The 24,167-nt window shown below is 39.9% G+C and overlaps 1 protein-coding gene across 3 annotated transcripts in view; it reads left to right on the top strand.

The window, feature by feature from the left end:
* The window catches only part of LOC122060327 (cleavage stimulation factor subunit 77), a 62,500-nt gene extending 39,698 nt beyond the window's left edge, over window positions 1–22,802 (top strand). For 2 of the 3 annotated variants that reach the window (XM_042623466.1, XM_042623464.1), the window contains exons 19-23: window positions 10,381–10,447; window positions 10,526–10,642; window positions 12,103–12,279; window positions 18,039–18,257; window positions 22,432–22,802. In XM_042623466.1, the coding sequence (XP_042479400.1) occupies window positions 10,381–10,447; window positions 10,526–10,642; window positions 12,103–12,279; window positions 18,039–18,257; window positions 22,432–22,595 (744 nt within the window). In that variant the 3' untranslated portion in view covers window positions 22,596–22,802. The remainder of the gene's footprint in view (window positions 1–10,380; window positions 10,448–10,525; window positions 10,643–12,102; window positions 12,280–18,038; window positions 18,258–22,431) is intronic. The other variant, XM_042623465.1, reaches the window with a different exon arrangement.
* Window positions 22,803–24,167: the final 1,365 nt, after the last annotated feature.

Raw genomic sequence — 24,167 nt, 5'->3', positions numbered from 1 at the left:
TCGAGCGCCTCCTTGATGCTCACAACGAATGGCTCATTGATCATGCTACTTTCTATCCAGCCAGCAGCACTGACAGTTCTGATACCGACTAGGGTTATCTTCTCTTATATCGTGTAAAAGTAATGTGTGCTTTAATAATGTATTGTCTTCTTTGTACTATTTGCTTTTATGCTTTTGCACTATTTGCTTTTATGTGTCGGTAACCATATGAGTTGGAATCCAATGTAATCCAATGTACACTTTTCCCTATAAAAGGGCTCAAGATTAATGAAGATGGATCATCGATTTTTAGAGAGAGCTCTGATACCATTTTTAGAGAGAGATTTTCACACAAGGATTCGATGATCCATCTTCATTAATCTTGAGCCCTTTTATAGGGAAAAGAGTACATTGGATTACATTGGATTCCAGCTCATATGGTTACCGACACATAAAAGCAAATAGTACAAAAGCAAATAGTACAAAGAAGACAATACATTATTAAAGCACACGTTACTTTTACACGATATACGAGAAGATAACCCTAGTCGGTATCAGAACTGTCAGTGCTGCTGGCTGGATAGAAAGTAGCATGATCAATGAGCCATTCGTTGTGAGCATCAAGGAGGCGCTCGATTCGAGGATCAGTGAGGTGACCGGATTGATGGAGATCCCACGCCTTATCTAAACGGTCAAGGAGTGGAGTCGGTACTTGTTGTGGCAGAGTGTCATTGACTCAACACATAATGGAAAGAAATCTTCTCCATTCATCCCGATGGCCGAAACGAGTGTGGTAAGGATCATATGGCTTGATGCCATAGATATAAAAATCATACACATTGAATGTGATGGCAGGGTCGTTGATTTGGATCAAAGGTTTGATGGATGACAGGGGGTCGGTGAAAGAGAATTATGATATGGGGAATATCTGGAAATGGGTCATCAGAGGAAGGGAGATAGCCAGATAATAGGGTAAGCCAATGTTCTGGTGGGGTGAATAACTGGAGAAACTGTAGGATAGGATTAACCTGTTGGGGATGGTTGTAAAGAGGATGATGGTGGTGAAGAGGATCTGTCCATCGACCTAAAAACCAATGAAGGGTAAGAAGGGGGAAATTAAGGGCGATGGTGTGGGTAGAACAGAGGTGCCAGAATATGCACTTGTAGATGAGAGGAAATTCTGAGATTTCAGCAGGAGAAGTGAAGGTAAACATGGTGAGGAAATGATAGTCAGGATGAAAACAAAGTCCTGAGATGGGGAGTCCATGTCTTCGAAGANACCCTTCCCTTAGAAATCCTCCAGGACCTCACTTTGAGAACAGTCCTTTCATACAGCAGGTCTATAGCCTTCCGACTCCTCAAAGTTTCTCTTCGAAGTCATGGACTCCCCATCTTAGAACTTTGTTTTCATCCTGACTATCATTTCCTCACCATGTTTACCTTCACTTCTCCTGCTGAAATCTCAGAATTTCCTCTCATCTACAAGTGCATATTTTGGCACCTCTGTTCTACCCACACCATCGCCCTTAATTTTCCCCTTCTTACCCTTCGTTGGTTTTTAGGTCGATGGACAGATCCTCTTCACCACAATCATCCTCTTTACAACCATCCCCAACGGGTTAATCCTATCCTACAGTTTCTCCAGTTATTCGCCCCACCAGAACATTGGCTTACCCTATTATCTGGCTATCTCCCTTCCTCTGATGACCCATATCCAGATATTCCCCATATCATAATTCTCTTTCACCAACCCCCTGTCATCCATCAAACCTTTGATCCAAATCAACGACCCTGCCATCACATTCAATATGTGTCTGATTTCCATATCTATGGCATCAAGCCATATGATCCTTACCACACTCGTTTCGGCCATCGGGATGAATGGAGAAGATTTCTTTCCACTATGTGTCGAGTCAATGACACTCTGCCACAACAAGTACCGACTCCACTCCTTGACCGTTTAGATAAGGCGTGGGATCTCCATCAATCCGGTCACCTCACTGATCCTCGAATCGAGCGCCTCCTTGATGTTCACAACGAATGGCTCATTGATCATGCTACTTTCTATCCAGCCAGTAGCACTTACAATTCTGATACCGACTAGGGTTATCTTCTCGTATATCGTGTAAAAGTAACGTGTGCTTTAATAATGTATTGTCTTCTTTGTACTTATTGCTTTTATGCTTTTGTACTATTTGCTTTTATGTGTCGATAACCATATGAGCTGGAATCCAATGTAATCCAATGTACTCTTTTCCCTATAAAAGGGCTCAAGATTAATGAAGATGGATCATCGAATCCTTGTGTGAAAATCTCTCTAAAAATGGAATCAGAGCTCTCTCTAAAAATCGATGATCCATCTTCATTAATCTTGAGCCCTTTTATAGGGAAAAGAGTACATTGGATTACATTGGATTCCAACTCATATGGTTACCGACACATAAAAGCAAATAGTACAAAAGCATAAAAGCAAATAGTACAAAGAAGACAATACATTATTAAAGCACAAGTTACTTTTACACGATATACGAGAAGATAACCCTAGTCGGTATCAGAACTGTAAGTGCTACTGGCTGGATAGAAAGTAGCATGATCAATGAGCCATTCGTTGTGAACATCAAGGAGGCGCTCGATTCGAGGATCAGTGAGGTGCCCGGATTGATGGAGATCCCACGCCTTATCTAAACGGTCAAGGAGTGGAGTCGGTACTTGTTGTGGCAGAGTGTCATTGACTCGACACATAGTGGAAAGAAATCTTCTCCATTCATCCCGATGGCCGAAACGAGTGTGGTAAGGATCATATGGCTTGATGCCATAGATATGGAAATCAGACACATATTGAATGTGATGGCAGGGTCGTTGATTTGGATCAAAGGTTTGATGGATGACAGGGGGTCGGTGAAAGAGAATTATGATATGGGGAATATCTGGATATGGGTCATCAGAGGAAGGGAGATAGCCAGATAATAGGGTAAGCCAATGTTCTGGTGGGGCGAATAACTGGAGAAACTGTAGGATAGGATTAACCCGTTGGGGATGGTTGTAAAGAGGATGATTGTGGTGAAGAGGATCTGTCCATCGACCTAAAAACCAACGAAGGGTAAGAAGGGGAAAATTAAGGGCGATGGTGTGGGTAGAACAGAGGTGCCAAAATATGCACTTGTAGATGAGAGGAAATTCTGAGATTTCAGCAGGAGAAGTGAAGGTAAACATGGTGAGGAAATGATAGTCAGGATGAAAACAAAGTTCTAAGATGGGGAGTCCATGACTTCGAAGAGAAACTTTGAGGAGTCGGAAGGCTATAGACCTGCTGTATGAAAGGACTGTTCTCAAAGTGAGGTCCTGGAGGATTTCTAAGGGAAGGGTTGGAGGAAGGGAATAACAAAGGTTATGTCCTGGTGATAGGGGATACTGAGAGGAGGAGGCTCCAGGGGTTATGGGGAAAAGTAAAGGGATAATGGCAAAGGTTGAGGTTGGTCATCGGGAGAGGAAATTTGCCAAAACATTGTCTTTTCCTTTAATGTGTTTAACATCAAAAGACCATTGGGAGAACCACTGAGCCCATCGGAGAAGTTGTGCCTGAGGGAGATGTTTTTCTCAAAATTCAAGCATCCGTGGGAAACTGGACATGTCGAGTTCGACTAGGAACTGATGGCCAATTAAATGGAATTGGAACTTCTCGATGCCTCTTTTGACTGCTAGGATCTCTTTAAATGTAGAGTGATAATGAGTTTCAGAGGGTTTGAAGGATCCATTTTTGTATCCACAAATAGTTCTTGTAGCTGTAGAAGGTTGTTCTTCAAGACGAACTGCACCCCAGTGAGTGTCATTGGCATCTGTTTGTAAGATTCTTTTTCCAGTGGAGGGGATTTGAAGTGTGGGGAGGTGCTCAGAGAGTTTCTTTAAAGCCTGTATAGCTGTTGTGTGAGCAGCAGACCATGGAGGAGCATTCTTACGCAAAAGTTGATGGAGCAAGGCAGTATGAATGATCTGTTGTGGAAGAAACTCCATCATATAGTTGACTATCCCAAGAAATTGTTGAACTTGATTTTTGGTGAGAGGACCATCTGGAAATAGCTGCAAAGAAGTTGCAATATGTGGTTGCAGTTGATATTGTCCTTTGGAAATAGTAACACCAAGAAAATCAATAGAAGGAACGCCAATTTGTATCTTCTTGGGGGAGAGCATAAGACCATATTGTTGAACAATTTGATGAAAGTGTTGGAGAAGCTGAAGATGTGCTGCTTCTGTGTTGGAGAAGAGAAGAATATCATCAATATACACAAGCGCATGGTCTTGGATGGGAGCAAAGATCTTCATCATGGCTCTCTGGAAGATAGAGGGTGCTGTTTTGAGACCAAAAGGCATGACTGTCCGTTGCATATGGTAGCCTGGAATGCAAAAAGCTGTCTTTGGTCTGTCTTCAGGAACAATTCTAAGGCAGATTCCTTTGTTGTCCACTAGAAGCATTTGCATTTTCACCAAAGTTATCTGTGACGTCTAAGTCATCATTCACATCATCCTCTTCTTCCAAATCTTCTTCCCCATCTGATTCTGATGACTCCCCAACAGCCCTCCCTCTACCACGGCATGTGTAGCATATATTTCCTCTAGAGGTTGATGATTGAGCTCTCCTGGGTCGATTGGGCCCCTCCATTGTTGCCCCCATTGCTCTACCAACAACGTCCCATGTGAGATCAGCATCGGGATGGACTACATCATCCACTTGCTCGTCAATCATCCACTCACTACTCCAATCCAGATCGTCAAGCACAAGTGGATTATAATTTCTGTTATCGAGATGCCTTTGTTGAAACCTTTCTTCTAGGCGGTGATTGCATTGAACATAGACTAGATCATTCAAACGTTGATGTTCTAGCCTATTCCTCTTCTTGGTATGAATCTGAATTCATAAACAATAGAGAACAACAAACAAAGTTATTGTTCCAAAAATAAAAAGTCTAAAATATGAAATAGATGTAATACCCAGCTACTTACAAACTCAAATATGCTCCCGTTGTGCTCGCAACCAGAAGAGGAGCAACAAAGCCCTAGAATATGTCTTGCAACCTTTGAAAGCTCAAAAGCATGATCTCCAAATGAACCCCACCATGTAACTATAAAAAATAAATATATATAAAAATCGCTAGATTAATATTTAATATATCACACAAACAGACAAACAAAACAACTGAACAATGTACTTACTAGGACTTATGGTTGCCCGTGATCTAATCACCATATCCGAGGCAAAACCACCTCGAGAATATCTATACAAAGTGGCTTGAGTATTTATCTTGTCTTGTAAAGCTGGTTCATGTATCATTCTTTCAATGACTTCATTAAATGCAAGCTGTAGAGAAGATATAATTTGGTAGCCACCATCATCACCTTCCTTATAAGAAAAAAATTTGCCAAGATTAAGAAATAGTGCTGCTCCATACAAAGGACACCCCATCTGAATCTCCCAACGCCTGTTAACAATATCTAATACTTTCTTGTATTGCCTTTCTCTATCCCCAAAATTTTCTTTTATTTTCTTTTTTGCCTCATCCATGGCAAATTGAACCTCGAGCATAAAAGGCCTCTCATCACCATCCACAATCCTCAAGACAGTAAGAAGTGGCTTTGAAGCTCTAAGACAATTTTCCACACCATTCCAAACTGCTACAGCAAACACTGTCTCAACCACTTTCTTCCCAGCCTCGGTCTTTGCCAAATTAGAACTAGTCCATTCTTCAGAAATAAACAAATGTCTTAAGTCATCTTTATGTTTTAACAAGCTTTGAAGTGTTAGAAATGCAGTTGCAAATCTAGTAGCTGCTGTCCTCACAAGATCCCTCCCATTTGTTCTAGCCCTCATTGCATCAAGAATGCGTGTGTGCCTGTAGATGAAGTTGGTTACTTTTTCTGCCTTACTTATCACATTTCTATTAGATTTCAAGAGTCCTATTTCCTTCAACACCAGGTCAATGCAATGCGCTACACAAGGAGTCCAATATAGCTTTGTCCTCTTCTGCATCAGCATTGTACCGGCTAATTTAAGCCGGTGCATTATCTGACACAATTTGCACAACATAGTCCTCACCAATTTCTTGAACTTTGTTGTCAATCAATTCAAACAACTTCTCTGCAGTTTGAGATATACTAGATGCATCAATAGATTCCATAAAATAAATCCCCTCTGGACAGTTAACGAGGAAATTGATTAAATGCCTTCCTCTTTTATCCGTCCACCCATCAGTCGTTAGAGTGCACCCATACTGCTTCCAATACTCTTCATATTTATTCTTCATCTCTGCAGTTCTATCTTTTGCTGCCTTGCACAACATAGTCCTCACCAATTTCTTGAACTTTGTTGTCAATCAATTCAAACAACTTCTCTGCAGTTTGAGATATACTAGATGCATTAATAGATTCCATAAAATAAATCTCCTCTGGACAGTTAACGAGGAAATTGATTAAATGCCTTCCTCTTTTATCCGTCCACCCATCAGTCGTTAGAGTGCACCCATGCTACTTCCAATACTCTTCATATTTATTCTTCATCTCTGCAGTTCTATCTTTTGCTGCCTTTAACAATGGCACTCTCACTTCATGATAACTTGGGGGCTTATATCCTTACCCGTACTGTGCAATAGATTCCACCATCACCTCAAACCTCCTTGACTTAAGAGCATTGAATGGAATACCACACTGATAAACCCAGTCAACAATGTGATTATCAACTCTCTTTTTTTCTTCCGCTGATCTAAACCGGTTCTCTATAGTAGTCTGAGTACTACCTTTAAGATGCCTCTCAACAACCACTTGCTCAAGAGTCCATCTAACATGAGCATCCATGGGGCCCCTTACTTGTGGTTGAATGACTACTTTCTTTTTCTTAGCAGCTGTCCCAGAGCTAGGAATAAGTCTAGAGGTTGTAGAAGGAGTCCTACTGGACTGTTTTTGACCTTCAACTTCTATATCAACATCCACATCAGCACCAACACCAACACCAACATCAACATCAACATCAACATCAACATCATCATCATCCAAAATGTCTTGCATCATTTTCTTCTTATTGCGCATAAGAGCTGCATTCATCTCTGTAGCAATCGCTACAGTTGCCTTGGTACATTTAGCAACATTTCCATATCCACCCACCAAATGTTGCTTTAACCTTTTAATTCCACACTTGAGGTTTTTTCCACAAAGAGTGCATTTAACAAGGTTCTTGTCTAAAAGGTCAGGCCAATACCCATACTTCCACCCAGGGTCATTTGATTTGGCCTTCCTGGTTGGGCCTTTGGATGGATCATATGCAGCCGTGCTTATATTATCACCCCCACTACTACCACCAACAGTACCATCCATTATGAACTCCGATAGTCCTATTATCCTACAAGTTACAAAACAGAGTAATAAAGTATGTTAAGTGTTAACCAATAACATTAACATAATAATATCAAAAAGAAAACAATCAAACACTTACAAATCCAACTTAATCATTTCACTTAACACAACCAAGACCATTGTCAAGTTCTTATAAATTTTTTTTTTCCAGCAATCTAAAATATATGATTTCCCACCTTCAGATTAAGTTCTAGATAGTAGATAACTAGACATACAACTAAAGAGGAAAACTTATTATAAACATCCAAAAGGCTAAAACAACAAAGAACAGAAAAAGGACTTGAATCCATCTAAACCCATATGATAATTCCTGCATTGCTTTCAACCCACCAAAAAACAAATAATAGAAGGTACTGAAACTGAAAAAATCAAAGAGAAACTCAATCACCAAGAAAGTATGGCTCTGCTAACGTTGCATCAAAAGAAAAAGAAAAATTAAGAGATGGGTTTCATTGATTACTATGTTCTGCAAGCAGAACCATACTTGAGGTCCTGAACCTTGTCAATCCTCTCATACTACATTAGATTTCTCTTCTATTTCTTTAGCTCAGTCTGGTTGTGCTGTTCACAGAGATCTTACCACTCTGTATTTTGTAGCCCATTGGACTGAAGTAAGACAATCGTCGAAGACGAAGCATCGGCGATATTTTGACTACTCAGCAGAGGAATCCCCGATTTAATTGGTTTTTGGCTCGGCGATTTTATATTTTATATTTTTCAAAGTTTAACTATCAACGATTCAACGCAAAAGAGAAGAGAACCATAGGGCGGAGGTTGCAGAGAATAACCAACCGGAGCAAAGAATAGAAGGAGGAGAGCTGCATAAAAAAAAAAAGGATTGGAACAAAGAAAAAGATCAGAAGGAGGAGGAGAAAGATCGAAGTTGCAGACTCGCAGGTGGGGCCCTTACCTGGTTGTTGCTCTTGTTGCTGGAGGAGAAGACGTCGCAGGCGATGGCTTCTGGTTGCTGGTTGTAGTCACTCTTGCTGCCGGAGAAGGAGAAAACGTTGCAGGCTGTTGTTGCTCTTGCTGGCGGAGAAGGAGAAGAAGAAGTTGCAAGCGGTGGTTGCTGGTTCGAGGGTTTTGGTCTCTTCGAGAGTTCGAGCTCGAGGTTTTTTGGTTCTTTTGGTAATTTGGATTTGAGAAATGTCAGGCCTCGAGTGTTTTAATTTTATGCTGCCAATTAAAATATAATAAACAAAATATTGTTAGTAAAAAAAAAAAAACACTAATACAGAAAGTCGACCGCCTAGTGAATAAGTCGTGGTCTGGCGTCCATGGCTGCTCCATGTCGACGCCTAGCATCCAATGACGCTGCCAATTGTGAGACACGCAAATCGTAGGACTGCCGTGACCTCTTTTTTTCACCGAGATGCCAAATCGCCGCCTAGGCCACGACAACTATGGCTGTTATAGACTTGGTTTTCCCTTTTAATCCTGGGCTGTGTTGTGTTGCTGTTCTACTTTGGATAATGGTTGTTCGTTGATAAGTATCCTGCAGTTTGGGATTAGGTTGGCCTTGCCAATCCTAGTTCTACATTACTACTCAAGTAGGTGGTGTGAGTCGAGCTGCTATTGGAATCTGCAACTACTTCAGCGACCAGATCTGATTTGCAGAAGTTAATACTCCTTGTGCCCTTGTTGTTTGCGACTAATATTTCTGGGTTCGAAAGATCTGGATGGTGCAACCCTTCACCTGAAATCTCAAGTCCAGGGGGCCAAAGATGAGGGAGTTCCTCTTGTTCTTCTGCTAGGTTCCGCCTTTCACCATGGCTGAAACTCCAAGGTTGAAGACAACCTAATACCAGAATCATGGGCTTGCTTATTTCAAAAAGGGTTTTTTTTTCCTTGTCCATTATTCTTTTGTCCTTTGTGTTTCCAAAATACCCCTACTTTCTCCTTTTTTTCCCCCTAGCCTTTGCCTTAAATTTTGCTTCCTAATCTATCCCTTCACAGTAATTCTTAATTTCATTCATATCCCCTTATTTTACTTTAACTTCCACATACCCTTTTAAGATCCCTTTTATTTACAAGCCTGCCCCTCTCATTGGAAACTTGAATTAATTACAGTTCTGCCATCTAGTTGAAGATCTAATTTAATTATGAATCTGCCGTTGGTTTATTTTGTGTCCAAGTGGGCCCATAAGCGATCCGATTCCATATTTGGAGCACGGATCCGCATCATGTATGCCTGGGACCATGTTATGGTCAGGTCCAGGCTTGGAGCATAACAATAGCAATGAGGGATTCAATCTGCAATGTACCTAATAAAATTTATATGAAACAGAAGAAAATATTTTATGCAATAAAATTTATTGATTCGAAAGCCGAGAAAGCGAAATTAGAGCTAAAACCAGACTGACCAAAACATCTATCTGAACTGGTAATGTTTCAGGAAAATATGTTGACAGCAACTGATATGACATTTTATTATGGAGTTGATCAAATATTCTTGTTTTTCTCATAAGATCTCAGTTTATTTATTGATAATAGTATGAAACTAATTCCTCAACTCCATATAATTTGTGTGTAACTGATAAATTAAAGTGGAGAGCACTGCTCATTTTATAAACTTGATACTCTGTAGCATTGAGTTTTTGGGAGTTGAACCAACATCAGTGTAATCACTAATGCAGCTTTATATAGTTGCCTATTATTTGGATTTAACTTCATGTAATAAAAAACTGCTAATTTTGTTTAGCATGGTGAAATAAGATCTGTGTGCATCTTATTCTGCTTCATGCCTGTGAAAGGTTTCAACGATAACTTTCTCACTCTTTTTGCATGTGGATTTATGAGCTTCAATAACTTTTCTGCAAACTTATTAAATGATTGTTTTGTTATGACTTATGACTATATTTTTTCATTGTCTGTACTTTGAAAATAATAAATTTCTTATTTGTAAGAGTATTAGAAAAGAGTGAGGGTACTATAAAAGAATAGTTTTTGTATCTTTAAAGGTATTTAAATTCTAAATGTCCCATGTTTATCTGACCTTTTCAGTGGCTTGCCAAAACCATCAATAAAAAGGTTGACAAGTCAACTCTAGCCAATGGAACCAGTTCTATAGGTACACAAACTTTTTTCATTCTGGTGATTTTGGTTGTTAGTGATTTCTTGGTGGTGGTGAGATAAAACTTTCTTTTAGGTGGAGAGAAGGTTTCTGCGGGACTGGCAACTAATTTGAAGTCATCAGCTCTATCTTCAAAGGTTATTTATCCAGATACTTCTCGAATGGTGATCTATGATCCAAGGCAAAAGCCTGGTATATTCTCTGGTTTATTATAGCTATTATACCTGTTTAGATAAAATTGGTTCTCACACACACACACAAAAGAATGAAAAGGAAGCACAAATGAGAAAAATATTTCAAAGTTCAGGACAATCAATCAACAATTAAAGACATTTAAACCGGACACATGCCAATTGATGTAGAAGGGAGGAATTGAGCCAAATGAAGCAACATTTGTTTCTGATCAGGCCTACTTGAGGAGGGTTGTCTTTTGTTTGATAGGATGATTGGGGTTTACAATATGAAACCAATAGTTGAGCACTTGGGCTGTCTAATTGATCTGTTCAGTAGAGCAGGGTTGCTATACCAAGTGGAAGGGCTTATTAGAACACTGTCAACAGAAGAAAGAGTCATAGCTTACAAGACGATACCCTTTCCCAAGAAATATATTCAATTGAGAATCTGTTCTCAAAAGTGGATTGCCAAACTTATTTCTATTTCTTGAAACTATTTCAATTAATGCAACCAAACAATTTCAATTTCTTGACCAAAAAACGAAATAAATCTGAAATTGAAATCGAAATCATACCAAAGTGATCCGAAGTGGAGAGGTGCATCCGGAGTGTTGTGTGGTGGATGTATTCGCTTAAAACTTGAAGGGAAATTTTAAATGATCATTATACGATTGGCAATGATGTATGGAACTGCGAGTTGGGCATTGAAATAAAAAACATATAAAAGACAAACTTAGTGTAGATGAAATGAGGATGTTGAGATGGATTAGTGGTGAAACTGGAAAAACTAAAATAAGGAATGAACAAATTAGAACTAATTTAGGAGTATCTCTGATGTTGCAATCTAGTGGTCAAGCAGTTGAAACAGCCTCTCGACATTCTCGGGGTAAGGCTGCGTAGTTCTCGCGCCCCCTCCCCCGGAGTAGCTCTGATATATGATGAGTTCTGAGAAAGTGTTTTGAGGTGGCATGTACATGTGCAACGGAGTCCTTTGAATGCTCCAGTACAGAGGGGTGATTTGATTCAGATTGAAGGAGCTAAAAGAGCCAGGGATAGGCTTAAAATGACTCCAGGAGATGTGGTGAGGAAAGACATGCATAGTTAAGGACCAATAACAAGTATGACTTTGAATAGAGTTGATTGGAGAAAAAGGATCCATATAGCAGACCCATTTGGAACAAGGTTGAGTTGAGTTTTTGAAGTTGGGGCAGAATCGTGTTTTTATAAGAAACAATTTTAGAATTTTTAACTTTCAAGTGGCAGCTAAGTTATGGGGTTCCATTGCTGTTGGATGCTATGATCTTCTGGTTTTTGGTTTTTCTGGTGGGTGTGTAGTTATGTGAGATCATGTCCTCTTTCTTATGCTCAAGGGGTTAGTTTGTGCTTATTCATGTCTCTCTTGTCTCATATTAACTGGCAGTCTTTAGTCTTAAAAATTTAGCATAGTTTCTGACCTGATCTCACTTTTTGTGACTGTAGGCACTGGATTTGTTCCTAATGTGACAGCACCAGGACTTCCATCTATTTCTAGCTCAACAACATCTGCTCCAGGTGTTTCCTTAGTTGGTGGTGGAACATCAATGCCACTTGAAGAAATTCTTAAAGTAATCCCGCCGGCATTGGTAACATTCATAGCACAATTGCCTGCTTCAGAGGGTACTCTCTTAAATTCCTTGTTATTTCCATTTGTTACATATGATGCCATATATTTAGTTGATGGCTGTCCCCTTGCACACATATGCATTCACCTAAAATTCACTTGAAAGTCCCATTAAATTTTCACAGAAAAGTAAACGTCAACTTGTGTTTGTTCTAGTTCTTGCATAACAAATTATATATCATCTTTATCAACTACTGTGATGATTCCCCGTTAGTTATTATCAAGCTACAAAGCTGGTCCAAAGTCAAAAAAATATTTTACTCTGTGAGCATAGCAACATTAGAAAGGTTAAAACACATCAGTCTCTGGATCTGGATGCTTGGATCCACATGGTAACTGGTAACCTGATTAAAGTATTCATGAATCTGATATTTTCGTTTATGAGTGAAATTGTGCTTTATCATTTTGTTAATCTTGTCTTTCCCCCTTCTTTACCATGTGCACTTTTTGGAGGACATGGTAGGGGTGCAAGTCAGGCTGGTAGTTTTTTAATTGATGGTGAACCCGAGCCCAACCTTAACTGTTGCCCCTATCAATCCATAATCCAACCAACTGAACCAACATTGAGGTCCTAACATGAGCTAGTCTTGGAATGTGGAGTCAGCATATCAAACTGAGAGTGGAATGTTGCCATTTCTCATGCCTTCTTTGTGTTTCTGTAGAATGACCAACGGTCCATCCCTCTAACCCTCCCACTCTCTTGATCTTATCGTAGTTTGCCCTGCCTCCCATCTGCAACCTAGCACCTCCGTGCAAGTTGCCCTTACCCTCCCTTTGCCCCTCAGCCACTCACCATCTCTCTCTTCACACGCACGTGTGTGTGCGCTGTTGGAATGTGCACTCAGTACATTAATCTGAGAGTGAAATGGTGCCATTTCTCAGGCCTTCTCGTGTCTCTATAAAATTACTACCAGTACATCCCTTGAACATTGCCGCTCTCCTGATCCTGTTATAGTCAGCCCCGCCCTTCCATTTGCAACCATACGACCCTCCCTTTGCGCCAGTCACCATTTCTCAACTGCGTCTTCGATTTCCACGACTACCACCATCCTACAGTTGCTCCCTTGATTCACTGCCTGAATCCAGTGCTTCTCTAGACACTACCCTGTGCATTACAACCTTCCCACCACTTTACCTTCTTACCCCCTGGGCTAGGGCCTAGAGACCTCAATCCTTCACAACATCCTCTTCGTCATTCGAACAGTCTGAAGTATATGTTGGGCCATTCCATTTTCCCAAACCTCCCAATAACAGACCCCTCTACTGGGCCTTTCGTTCTCCTGCCACTCCCCCTTATAAGGCCCATCATACCCATCACTACGAGGCATTGAGGCTCATCCTTCCCACCACCTTAGGCGGCATTAGGGCACAAATCCTCAACTGCCTTCTTCAGTTAGGCTGAACCCGAAGCCCTCCATTCCTCCATTCTACCCACCTAAACTATATGAGGGCTCGAACTAGCTGATGCCCCACTTGACCCACCTATCATCCAACCCTTCATCTTTACTCGACCCCTCCATGTACATTGTTTCATACTGCTATGCAACTATCCCTTCCTCGTGGCTTGAAGCATGCCGCTTCTTCCCCTGGTCTATCTCGACTGGTCCCCATTGACTCCCTGCCGTCCCCCCTCCAATTTCTTCACCCACCCCTCTCCGGGTCTATCATGGTCATCACGGAAGTTCCCCTTCAATTTCTTGTGCTTCTTTGGCTAGTTCCTCCAACTTGGAGCATGTGCAGTACCCTTCCCTTGCCATCCAATGACAGGATCCTGGTCAATGAAGCTTGGCTGCCCACCTTCCCCGCTTCCCATGCTTCCTTTGACCCCTTGGTATTTCTGACCATAGCCACATACTCTTGCCTAGCCAACCTTATATTTCCTTTAGCTCCAAGCTTTTCGAGTTCTTCGACCTATGGTCATCGTACTGAGATTTTATCTCCATTGTTAAAGAGGCTCGGAATCAGCCTATCCAAGCCTTTTCTGCCCCCTTAGTGCCTTTAGCAAGAATCTTTGCAATGTTAAAATATCCCTTTATTTAGAATCCATCAAGTTTGTGGGGTATCTAATGTTAAAATATTCCTTTATTTAGAATCCATCAAGTTTGGGGGTATCTCTCTGAATCTTTGGACTGTAGGAGCAAGCTTTGTGATATGTAGTTGAGGCTCTAATCCGACATCCATAATTACTCTCTAGTTGATGAAGAAAAAGTGGTATCTTTGGAACTTCTTTCCTTGGTTGCCTAAGTGGAGAGTTTCTTGAGGCAAAAGTCGAGGATTAAATGGTTGGAGCTTGGTGGTTCTAATACTGCTTACTTTCATAGGTCCATTAAAGCCATATCAACTATCAACTCCATTCTTATGTTGTTGACCGCGGATGGATCATCTCTCCTTCACGTTCAAGATATTAAAGCAAAGGCAATTGGTTACTTCAAGGAGATCTTCAAGCCATCCTCTATGGCACTCATTGGGCCCATCCCTGAGAATCTGCTTAATAAGTTCATTCCTAGTCACCTCATGAGCACACTTCAGGCCATCCTCTCAGAAGAAGAAATCTTAGCGGTGGTTCTTTCCCATAAGGCTACTAGAGCCCCCTAGCCCGGTGGTTTTAGCATGAGATTCTTCTCTTCTTACTAGGACATTATTAAAGATGACCTCATCAAGGTCCTTAAGAGTTTCTTCTTCAATCCCAGTCAGATTTAGGAATAAGCTTCCTTGACCTCATCCCCAAGAAGGAAGGTGCATGTGTTATATCAGACTTCAGTCCCACTATTCTTTGCAACCTACTATATAAGTTCATTTCCAAAGTCCATGCCAACAGGATAAGTTGGTGGTTGACTCTCTTGTTAGTGACAACCGATTAGCTTTCATCGCCGATAGGAGCATTTTGGATAATATCATCCTTTGCAATGAAATAGTTAGAGGGTTTGAAGGCTTTCCCTCTAGTTTGTTAATTGGATTCATCATTGTATCTCCTCTTCGTGCTTCTCAATGCTTGCCAATGGCAATCCAGCTGGTTACTTTGCCTCCGTTGTGGGTATCCGTCAAGGCTATCTCTCTCCTCTTATCTTCACCCTTGCACTTGAAGCCCCCTCTCCCATCCCCAAGTGTAAGGCTCTTAAGTTCACTCACCAAGCCTTCGCGGATGATCTCATGATCTTCTCCAGATCGAACATTGTTTCTCTGAAGAGTATTGTCTTCTTCGCAAGATTTTGACGGTTTTCTGGCCTACTTCCAAATCTTTCTTGTTTTTTCCGGGCTCTCTGATGTTGACAAGGTCAATTTGATTGAGAAAATGGGGTTCTCCATCAGTCATCTTCTAGTCAGGTATTTAGGCTTGCCTCCTATCAATGGACTCCTAGCTGAACCTTACACCTAAGAAACTCCAACTCTAGAAAGGCAAGCTTCTCTTTTATGCAACTCCCTTGGAGTTAATCAGATTAGTCTTCGAGTTACGTTACAGATACCATTCTAGCATCTTTGGATTGCCTCAGCTCACCATCAAGGAGTTGGAGGCCCTTTGTCCCCATTCCTTTGTAGGTTCTAATTCCTCTAGATTCCTTCAACCTATTAATTGGGCTGTTGTCTGTCTTCCCAAGGATGAAGGTGGTTTGGGATTGAGAAGAATCAAAGAGGTTAATTTAGCTGGAATTCTCAAGCTGATTTGAAAGTTGGTGGCTAAAAAGAAAAGTATCTTTGGACGGCTCTTCCTAATTCTGATGCTTCCTCAGTCTGGTGCAAAATTCTGAAGCTTTGGCCCATCGCTCATGGGGCCATCTCATGCCCAATTGATGATGTGGCCTCCATCTTCATTTGGTTTAATCATTGGCACCCTATGGGGGTTCTCCTCCACGTAGTGGGTGCTATGCCATTTACAGTTCAGAACTTTTCAAACAGTCCATTGTTGTAGATATCTTTGGGTGCTGACCCCATTTAGCTGAGATTTTCCTAACTTCTGGGTTGTGCCTCTTTCCTCTTATTCTCATCTTTCCATCTCCCCCCCTTTTGTCTGGACTTTTTTCTTTTTTTTTTTTGTATGGATCCGTGTAGCCGACCTCATTAATTTGGGATAAGACTGAGTTTTTTGTTGTTTTTGGTTGTCCCACTCCCTCTCGTCTTTCTCTCCTCTCATTTTGGATGCTATCTAGAATACCTTATCTTCCATTTCTAGAAGGCCTTATGGTGGGGGAGATATTGTTGTTTGGTTTGCATCTTCTTCGGGCCTCTTCCACTCCCAAGCGACTTGAACTTCATCAGATCTTGTAGATCCTTAACTCCTTGTCTCAAGTTACTGTGGTTCAAAACCCATATCCCACGGGCCATCTCAGACTACCTCCCAATAGAGTCTTTTCTCATTCACCATCAGATTCCAGTCTCTCCTTCTTGTTGCCTATGTTGGATTGCTCAGGAAGACGTGGATCATCTCTTTTCTGATTGTCCTTTTTCCTCTTTAATCTGTATAGGGCTCTTGGAAAATGTTGGCCAAGAAGCCATACTTTTCTTCCATTCGCAAGGGAATGGATCTTGGTGATTTGTCCTTTGTCGATAAATCTCCCTTTTGCTTTTGTATGTAAGCTAGCATTTGGTGCCTCGTGTTTAGTTGCCACCATTGAGCTTGGAACCCTGAACAAACTGCCGTGATAAGCCAAAGGAAGGTGAGGATGACGTTGAGTCATCATGCCCCCAGTGCCCTGGGTGACATAGGTGCTGCAATATATCAGTACAAGGGTCATGATCCTGCGAGGTGAGCTAACTCCAAAAATCTGTCCTCAGTTCGGATTGCAGGCTGCAACTCACCTGTACTTGAATTGCTAGTAATCGCTGGTCAGCCATACAGAGGTGAATTTGTGAGGTGAGGGAGAGAGATGAGATGTGCCCTTATTGTATTGGACATTCTCATGGGCTTCTTTTTATAATTTTCCTTTGGAATCTTGGACATTTAATTGGTGTCTTTCCAACAAATCTAAATTTCTCGACATCCGGTCCCAACGTCAACCACACAAGATAGACCACTTTTTATCAAAGAGACAACATTCCTAACATGTACCTCATTCTCAAGTTTACGGATTATAATTACACATCACTATGAACTACTCCCAACATTCCATGTTTCTGAGTGATTAAATCACACATGCATAGAAGATCATACTCACATTCCTCATATAGCCAACAGAACTCTGTAAGATAGGTGAAAGTAAAACTTTTGACCAGAATGATGTTTAGTAAACTTATCAATGTTGAACTAAAAGAAAGAAGTTTTGACAAAACACCCAGAAGACTTTATTTTCTTTAATTGGCACATGTAACTCGAAGACCTCTGAATAGCCCTGCTTGAAGTGGGTTGCATAGAGCAAGTCATGAACCCAACCTCATATTTAGCTGAACATCATGTTCAAATCAAGCATGATGCAACTTGACCGTGGTTTGGAGGAGATTCTGTTCACAAAATTTTACCTCCATCAAATTAGATGTGCTTTGTGAGTGAAAGCTAGAGTGTTTCCGTTGCACAACCAATCAGCCATTCCTGGCCACTGTAAACATGATCTACAATTTATAATGCTCAAAAGTTAAGATGTTGTAGCCTTTAATCCTTGCATGTTCCTCAATTTTCTTAAATCTTTCTTTTTATGTTGTTTAGATCAATGAGAACCTTTTGCTTTTCCAAATGAGTGAGTGTGTGCTTTGTGTCCTGCATATCTTATTTATTTGTAGCTTACTCCCATGGTGATCTCTGATGGTCTTATTCTTAAAACATCAGGGCCCTTCCCGGATGTGGATATTGTGTTATCAATTTTGTTGCAGAGTAACTTGCCAACAGGACAAACTGGGAAATCAGCAACTTCAGCACAAATGCCAGCAGCTTCTGTCCCTAGCACAAGTGACCTTTCTGGCTCAAATAAGTCGCGTCCCAATCCAAGTGGTTCATCATTCAAACCAACCAGGGATGTTCAATCGGGAAAAAGAAAAGATTTTGGTAGTATGTTTTGCTTCCTTACCTATCTTCATCTTCATGTTGAAAGAATATAGAGTGCAGACTTACTTTATCTCCCAATGCATGTTAAAAAGCGTAGTTTTTGTTACTGTCATCGAGGTGTGTGCCTTGCTTTTGAACCATAAGGTGCATCTCTTGTGTCTTATTGTCTTTTGCCTTGCATTCCTAAACAAACGAATGTGGATTTGTGTGCCTTGGTGATCTTTGACGCTTTTACATTATTGCATTAAGGTGCTTTATTTAAGCAAAAGAAAGGATAAGCTCTATTCGTTTGAACATACATTGTTCTTGGAGCTTTCTCTGTATATAGAACATACTATTTTGTTGTGCACATTGATTGGGTATTGAGCTTTGTTTTTGCACATTGATTATTTGCTATAGAACTCGGGCTTTATTTCTTCTACGTTGGTTATGTATTTGTTGCTGATTAGTTGCAATTTTGTATAGTTATGGTGTCTTATTGTAATACTATTTTAATTGTTATAGGTCATGTCACACAATCATTGTGATTTTTATTTAATTTGCAATATTGTTTAGTTTTTTCCTTTTATAGGAAAATCTTCCTGGTTACAACTAGATTGTAACCTTACTTTTTTGCCCTTTTAGTATTTGAAGAGGGTAAATTCTGTCAGTTCACATAAAAACTGCATTAAATGACTTTCAACTTTTTTGAAAAGCATTTTTTTAACCTCTGTATTAAATACTGCATTAAATAGGTTTTGGGAATAAGACAAGTGGCAATTAAAAGAAGATTACAACTTCTTAGTTCACCACTTTGGTGACAACTTTTGTGTGCGCGTGTGTGTGTGTTCTGTTGATATACATTATTATAGTCCTATATATATATATATTGCTGCACTGAACCGCACTTCAGTCAGCATCATACCTTATACATTGCACGGTAGGCTCCAACAGGCTTTGGCTCCTGCATGCACCTCTCTCACCTTAAAAATTCATGATTTTTCCTCTTCCACTACGGCATTTTGACCCTCTGTACATGTGCTGCATATATCAACATGTACGTGGATGGATAGAATAGTGGTAGAGTTCTTTGGGCGGTTCATTTGTTTCCAGGTGAAATCCACTTGAAATAATTATTGAATTATTTTCTAACTAAAATAATTTTTATTTGTATGGATTTTACCTGAAATTTTCCTTTTGCATTGTTTTTTTAGCTGGAACCAAAGAGTAAAAATTTATTTTAAAACTTAAATGTCAAAAATGTTAGAATCGTTTTCAAGATTAAGCTTTACACTCGAGAACTTAATGGGGCAGAACCTTACCAACATTGGGAGTGAAATTTAGGCTCTGTAATGTATGCATCCACTTTGTAAAATTGATGCTAGTGAGCTATATAGGCTAGAACATTGAAAAACAAAATGAAACCACTCTGAGATGTATGAAGATGAAATCTTTGTGATCGTGAAAGTCCATGTAAAGTACTTGAAATTTATTAGACATGAATAACAGATTAGAGAAGATGTGGTTGACAATTTGTTTTAAATTCATAGACAAAATCCAAAACCATAGTGCAGAGATCTTAGTGATTCCTTGCTCTAGCAACACCTGAAGTCCTCTATTGCGTGGAACTTGTTTTGGGGGCTGAAACGGGACTGCAATTCGATCCATGTGCTATGGCAAATGATGATAGAGATCCCATGATGGCCTCTGAAACAGCGACTTACCACCTCAAAGTTTGGTATAGAGAGATTTGAATTAATTAAAATTTTTATCATAACATTATTCATATGATTTTTATTTTTGTTTTTGAATTTTTTAATATTGGGAAAATGTATTAGTTGATATCTGCATTTATGAAAGTCGTTTTCCACCAATTTCCTATCCATATTTATTCACGATGGCACTCCATCCATCCCTCAAAGACTGATTAATGCAGGAGTAGATTACAAGAAACTACCCTAGCAGCTTATAACCCCAAACAAGACAAATAGGACGAGGAAATAAGGAAATAAGACCATCAAATAAACCCCCAAGGATACAATACCTATACGGGAGCAAAACCAGCCCAAAACCCAACCCGATAGGAGAGAGAAAGACCTGTTATAGAGCTAGAGAGAGAGAGAGGTGCGGCCAGGGTTGTAGAAGTCCGATTGAGTACACTCTTGGGCGTAAATAGTCCCTAAGGAGGGTACAAAAACCCCCAAAGTTGAGAGGATTCTGACGGCTGGTTGTGAAGTTACAAGTTTTCTTGATTTTTCTGACCTAGGAGAGAAAACTGAGAAGAACCTTCAAGAACAGCAGCTGAATGCTTCCAACAATGACTAGGTTAGGATCGTGGGACCCTTATGAGGCATGGAATACCCTGATTGAAGACCTGGCTGAATAGAGTACAGAAGGGAGAAAGAGAGGAGATCGATCTCTCCTATTTCCACTAGGATTGCTGATCGGTTCTGATTTCTGGAGACTTTTATCAGAATCTGAATTATACCTCTTGAATGTTACAACAAATAAAATAAAAAAAGAAGAATAAAACAGATGGGGGGTTGAAAAGGGTGAAGGAGAATAAAGGAAGTAGCTATCTCAGCCTGAGCTTCTCACCCAAAGCTATCTCAGCTGCTCTAAGCATTTCGTTGCAAACTTTCTTTCATAAATGCAAACTTTATTTCATTCAAATCTGTTCAATAATGGTACATATGCCTCTCTATTTATAGAGAGGAAGTTTACAATCATACTAAGACTAGGAGCTAGTTTCCAAAGAGGACCAGACACTCCTACTACAACTAGGAATTCAAAATAGGATTAGGACTTGACTTTATGACTCCAACATGGAGTAGGACTAACTAACTAATAGTTCATATAGGACTTTACAATAAACTAATGGCCTAATGGGCCTTTATTGAATTAAATAGCAACTAATTAAACTAATGACTTAAAGGCCCACCACATACATAACACAACTCAAGGCTTATTTGCAATAAAATAAGCCCAAGTGACTTATCTACATCATTGATCTTTTCTCAATGACTTCATAAATTTGGAAACTATATTTATCACAGACTGAAAATGCACACATTTATCTCTAAAACCAAGAACATATTTGTCCATTATGGAAAAATGGCTTATTAATTTTAGTTACAGGAATCTTCATGTCCTATAACAAAAGAAATAAATAAATACCCGACAATCAAGAACAGTAGGAAAGAGAGAGTTCTATGGCTCCTTGAGAAGTCTATCCAGACAATTTCTTCCCATCAAAACTGGTCTCTTCTCACCAGAAAAGCAAAATGATACCAAAAATATTGAAGTTGAAGTATGTTGGGAGGGAAAGGGATCTGCTACAGTTGCTGCTATTTGCGTGAAGCTCAATCTGTCCACAGAAAACTGGAAAACAATAACATTTTCCCCTACACCACTGTGAAGCTCAAAAGAATCCATTCTGTGGGATGGAGTGATTCTAAAGCAATGGATGATACTTTCTTTCAAAGGAAACAACAATTACTTGTTCTTAGATTCGTACATTGATGTAAAAGGGGGGGGGTATTTTCTGAAAGCAGTCTAAGTTTGATATTTGTGAATCACTCCCTTATTATACATCAAATAAATTCTTTATTAATGAAGAGATTTTAAAGTGTATGAACTCTAAGCATTCTAGTAAATCTTGTTTTTCTATTCTTGTACTATTCTGGTATCTGTGCTGGCCAGTTCGCTTCCTCTTGCCATTTTATTCATTATTATCCCATAGGAAGCTCAATTGTAATATTGTTAAAGAACCAGAAATCACTTCTATCTCTTGTAATAAGGTTAAAGAACCCTAATAATTATCTTGTTATAGTGAGTAATGTCTTATATGTGGCTTTTAAAAGCCAACCTTTCTTACCTAGTTTTCTCAAATTGAATTATCCCTAGTGAACTGCAGGCAGTAACCATTAGGTTGGTTCAGGGGAAGATTCAGAGTTCCTAAGGTGTTGTGGATTCAGGGGGTGAATAATGAATTGAATTGTAAATTGGAAAAACTTAAGAACATTGCCTCTGTTGAAATCTCAAAACTGATTTGAGACTTGCATTTACTACTTTCATCATCAGTTTATTTGCTACTCCAGTATGGACATACTGAGGACTAGCGAAGCTTATTCTATATTACTAGCCTTATTTGCTCTGAATTATTCCGATGATTAATAGGTTTCCACATCAAATGCAGGGCAAGAAGATGATGAAACTGCTACAGTACAAAGCAGACCACTTCCGAGAGATGCTTTTAGAATCCGACAGATGCAGAAAGCTCGAGGGGCTACCACTTCACAAACTGGGTCAGCATCCTATGGCAGTGCATTTTCAGGAGAGCTTTCTGGCAGTACAGAATGATGTATTAAATGTTCTGCGTTGCATTTTGTTAGTCTTTTTTTTTTTTTTTAAAACTAATTATTCCATATATTAACTCTGGTTCCTTTTTTCTCGGATGAGAAAAAGGAAAATTAAATTAAATTAAGAGAACAAGAACGAGTCTACATTGGAGGTGATGTTCCTTTTTTGGTCTCTATTTGTTAATAGATGCTTCTAAGCTTATCTTCCGGGGAAATTTTTTTATAAAGTTTTGAGTTTGAATTACTTCAGCAATCCATTAACTGGAAAAGAATTTTGGGTGGGTGGGTGGGTGGGGGGGGGGAGAGAGAGAGAGAGAGAGAGAGAGAGAGAGAGAGAGAGAGAGAGAAGACTTTACAATGGAAGCATCTCAATGAGAAATTGTGTTATGATCTCTGAATGGGACTCAGAGCTGGTAATCTCTACTAGGAAAATCATCACTGTTTCATGTCATTGTAAACCAACAATCCTTGTGTGAAAAATCCTCTTTGGTGAGCTGGTAGTGAGCATCCAATGGCTGGGGTGCATGCCGGGGCCCTACCAGTCGTAGGATGCTCACTGTTGCTTACCGCTCACCACAGAGGATCAGGACTCATCTTTTGTTGCCTTGAATAACTTGTATGCATTCCCCTACCATGGCAGATCTCAAACTTGTTAAAAGATTAAAAAAGTACTGCAATTTTTTATTTTACATGCATCCTTGTACAATAAATTAAGGTTAATGTGAGGGACAACCTTAAGCAGTACTAAATGCCTAGCATCCTCTTTTGTTTATGTTGTATTCAAACATAAACAACATGATAAGAGACCTTGCTTTAGTGGTGGGACCCATAGTTCAAAAATTCGTCAAAGTTTTGCCAACATGTCCAAGATAAAAACAGGAGGCACATACTCAGAATCAGCACTGTTTTTGCTCGTTTCTCTTTGAATTTTGTTCATTTCATTTTGCTTATAGATGCATTTATTTGAACACCTTGTTCCCTTTATAACTCTTTATTTACCCATTTTTTATAATAAACTGGAAAGAAACCCCAAATAATTGATTACTTTCTCCACAGCCACAGGCCCAAAACTGCTTTCTCTTCTTATTGGGCAGAAGGTTGTTGTTAGGCTGAGATAAGTGCTTTATCTTTGTCTCTGGGTTGAACTTGAGGTGGATATCATTGGGTTAGGACATGTGAGGGAGGAGATGACAAGAGGGTAACAGAAGGTATTGGTATAGAGGAAGGATAGGCTTTGATTGTGGGCGAGGGGTTTGCCATTGTTGAAGAGGCAGTTGTTGTAAGAGAGGCGGCCAAACACTTAAGCTCTCCGGATGATGCGGATTTGCCTTCAAGATGAAACAGCAATAGCAAGAAGCAAAACCAGAGAGTGAGTGTATGACACTTGGATTATCATATCTAAAGCGCCATTGACACAAAACACCTGCCTAAAAGGGTCCAAAAGATGTGTCTATGTGTCTCGAAGAGAGAAAGACACAAAAAACTAGCCATTGCCCATGTTATATATACAACGCAAGATTGTTGAAGTTTTGAATTAGTGGATGCTGCCAGAGGGAGTGGAGATGCCATACCC

The sequence above is a fragment of the Macadamia integrifolia genome, chromosome 2, assembly GCF_013358625.1.
Source record: "Macadamia integrifolia cultivar HAES 741 chromosome 2, SCU_Mint_v3, whole genome shotgun sequence".
Taxonomy (NCBI): domain Eukaryota; kingdom Viridiplantae; phylum Streptophyta; class Magnoliopsida; order Proteales; family Proteaceae; genus Macadamia; species Macadamia integrifolia.
Note: the sequence above shows the minus strand (reverse complement) of the source record. Positions and strands in the feature narration are given on the sequence as shown.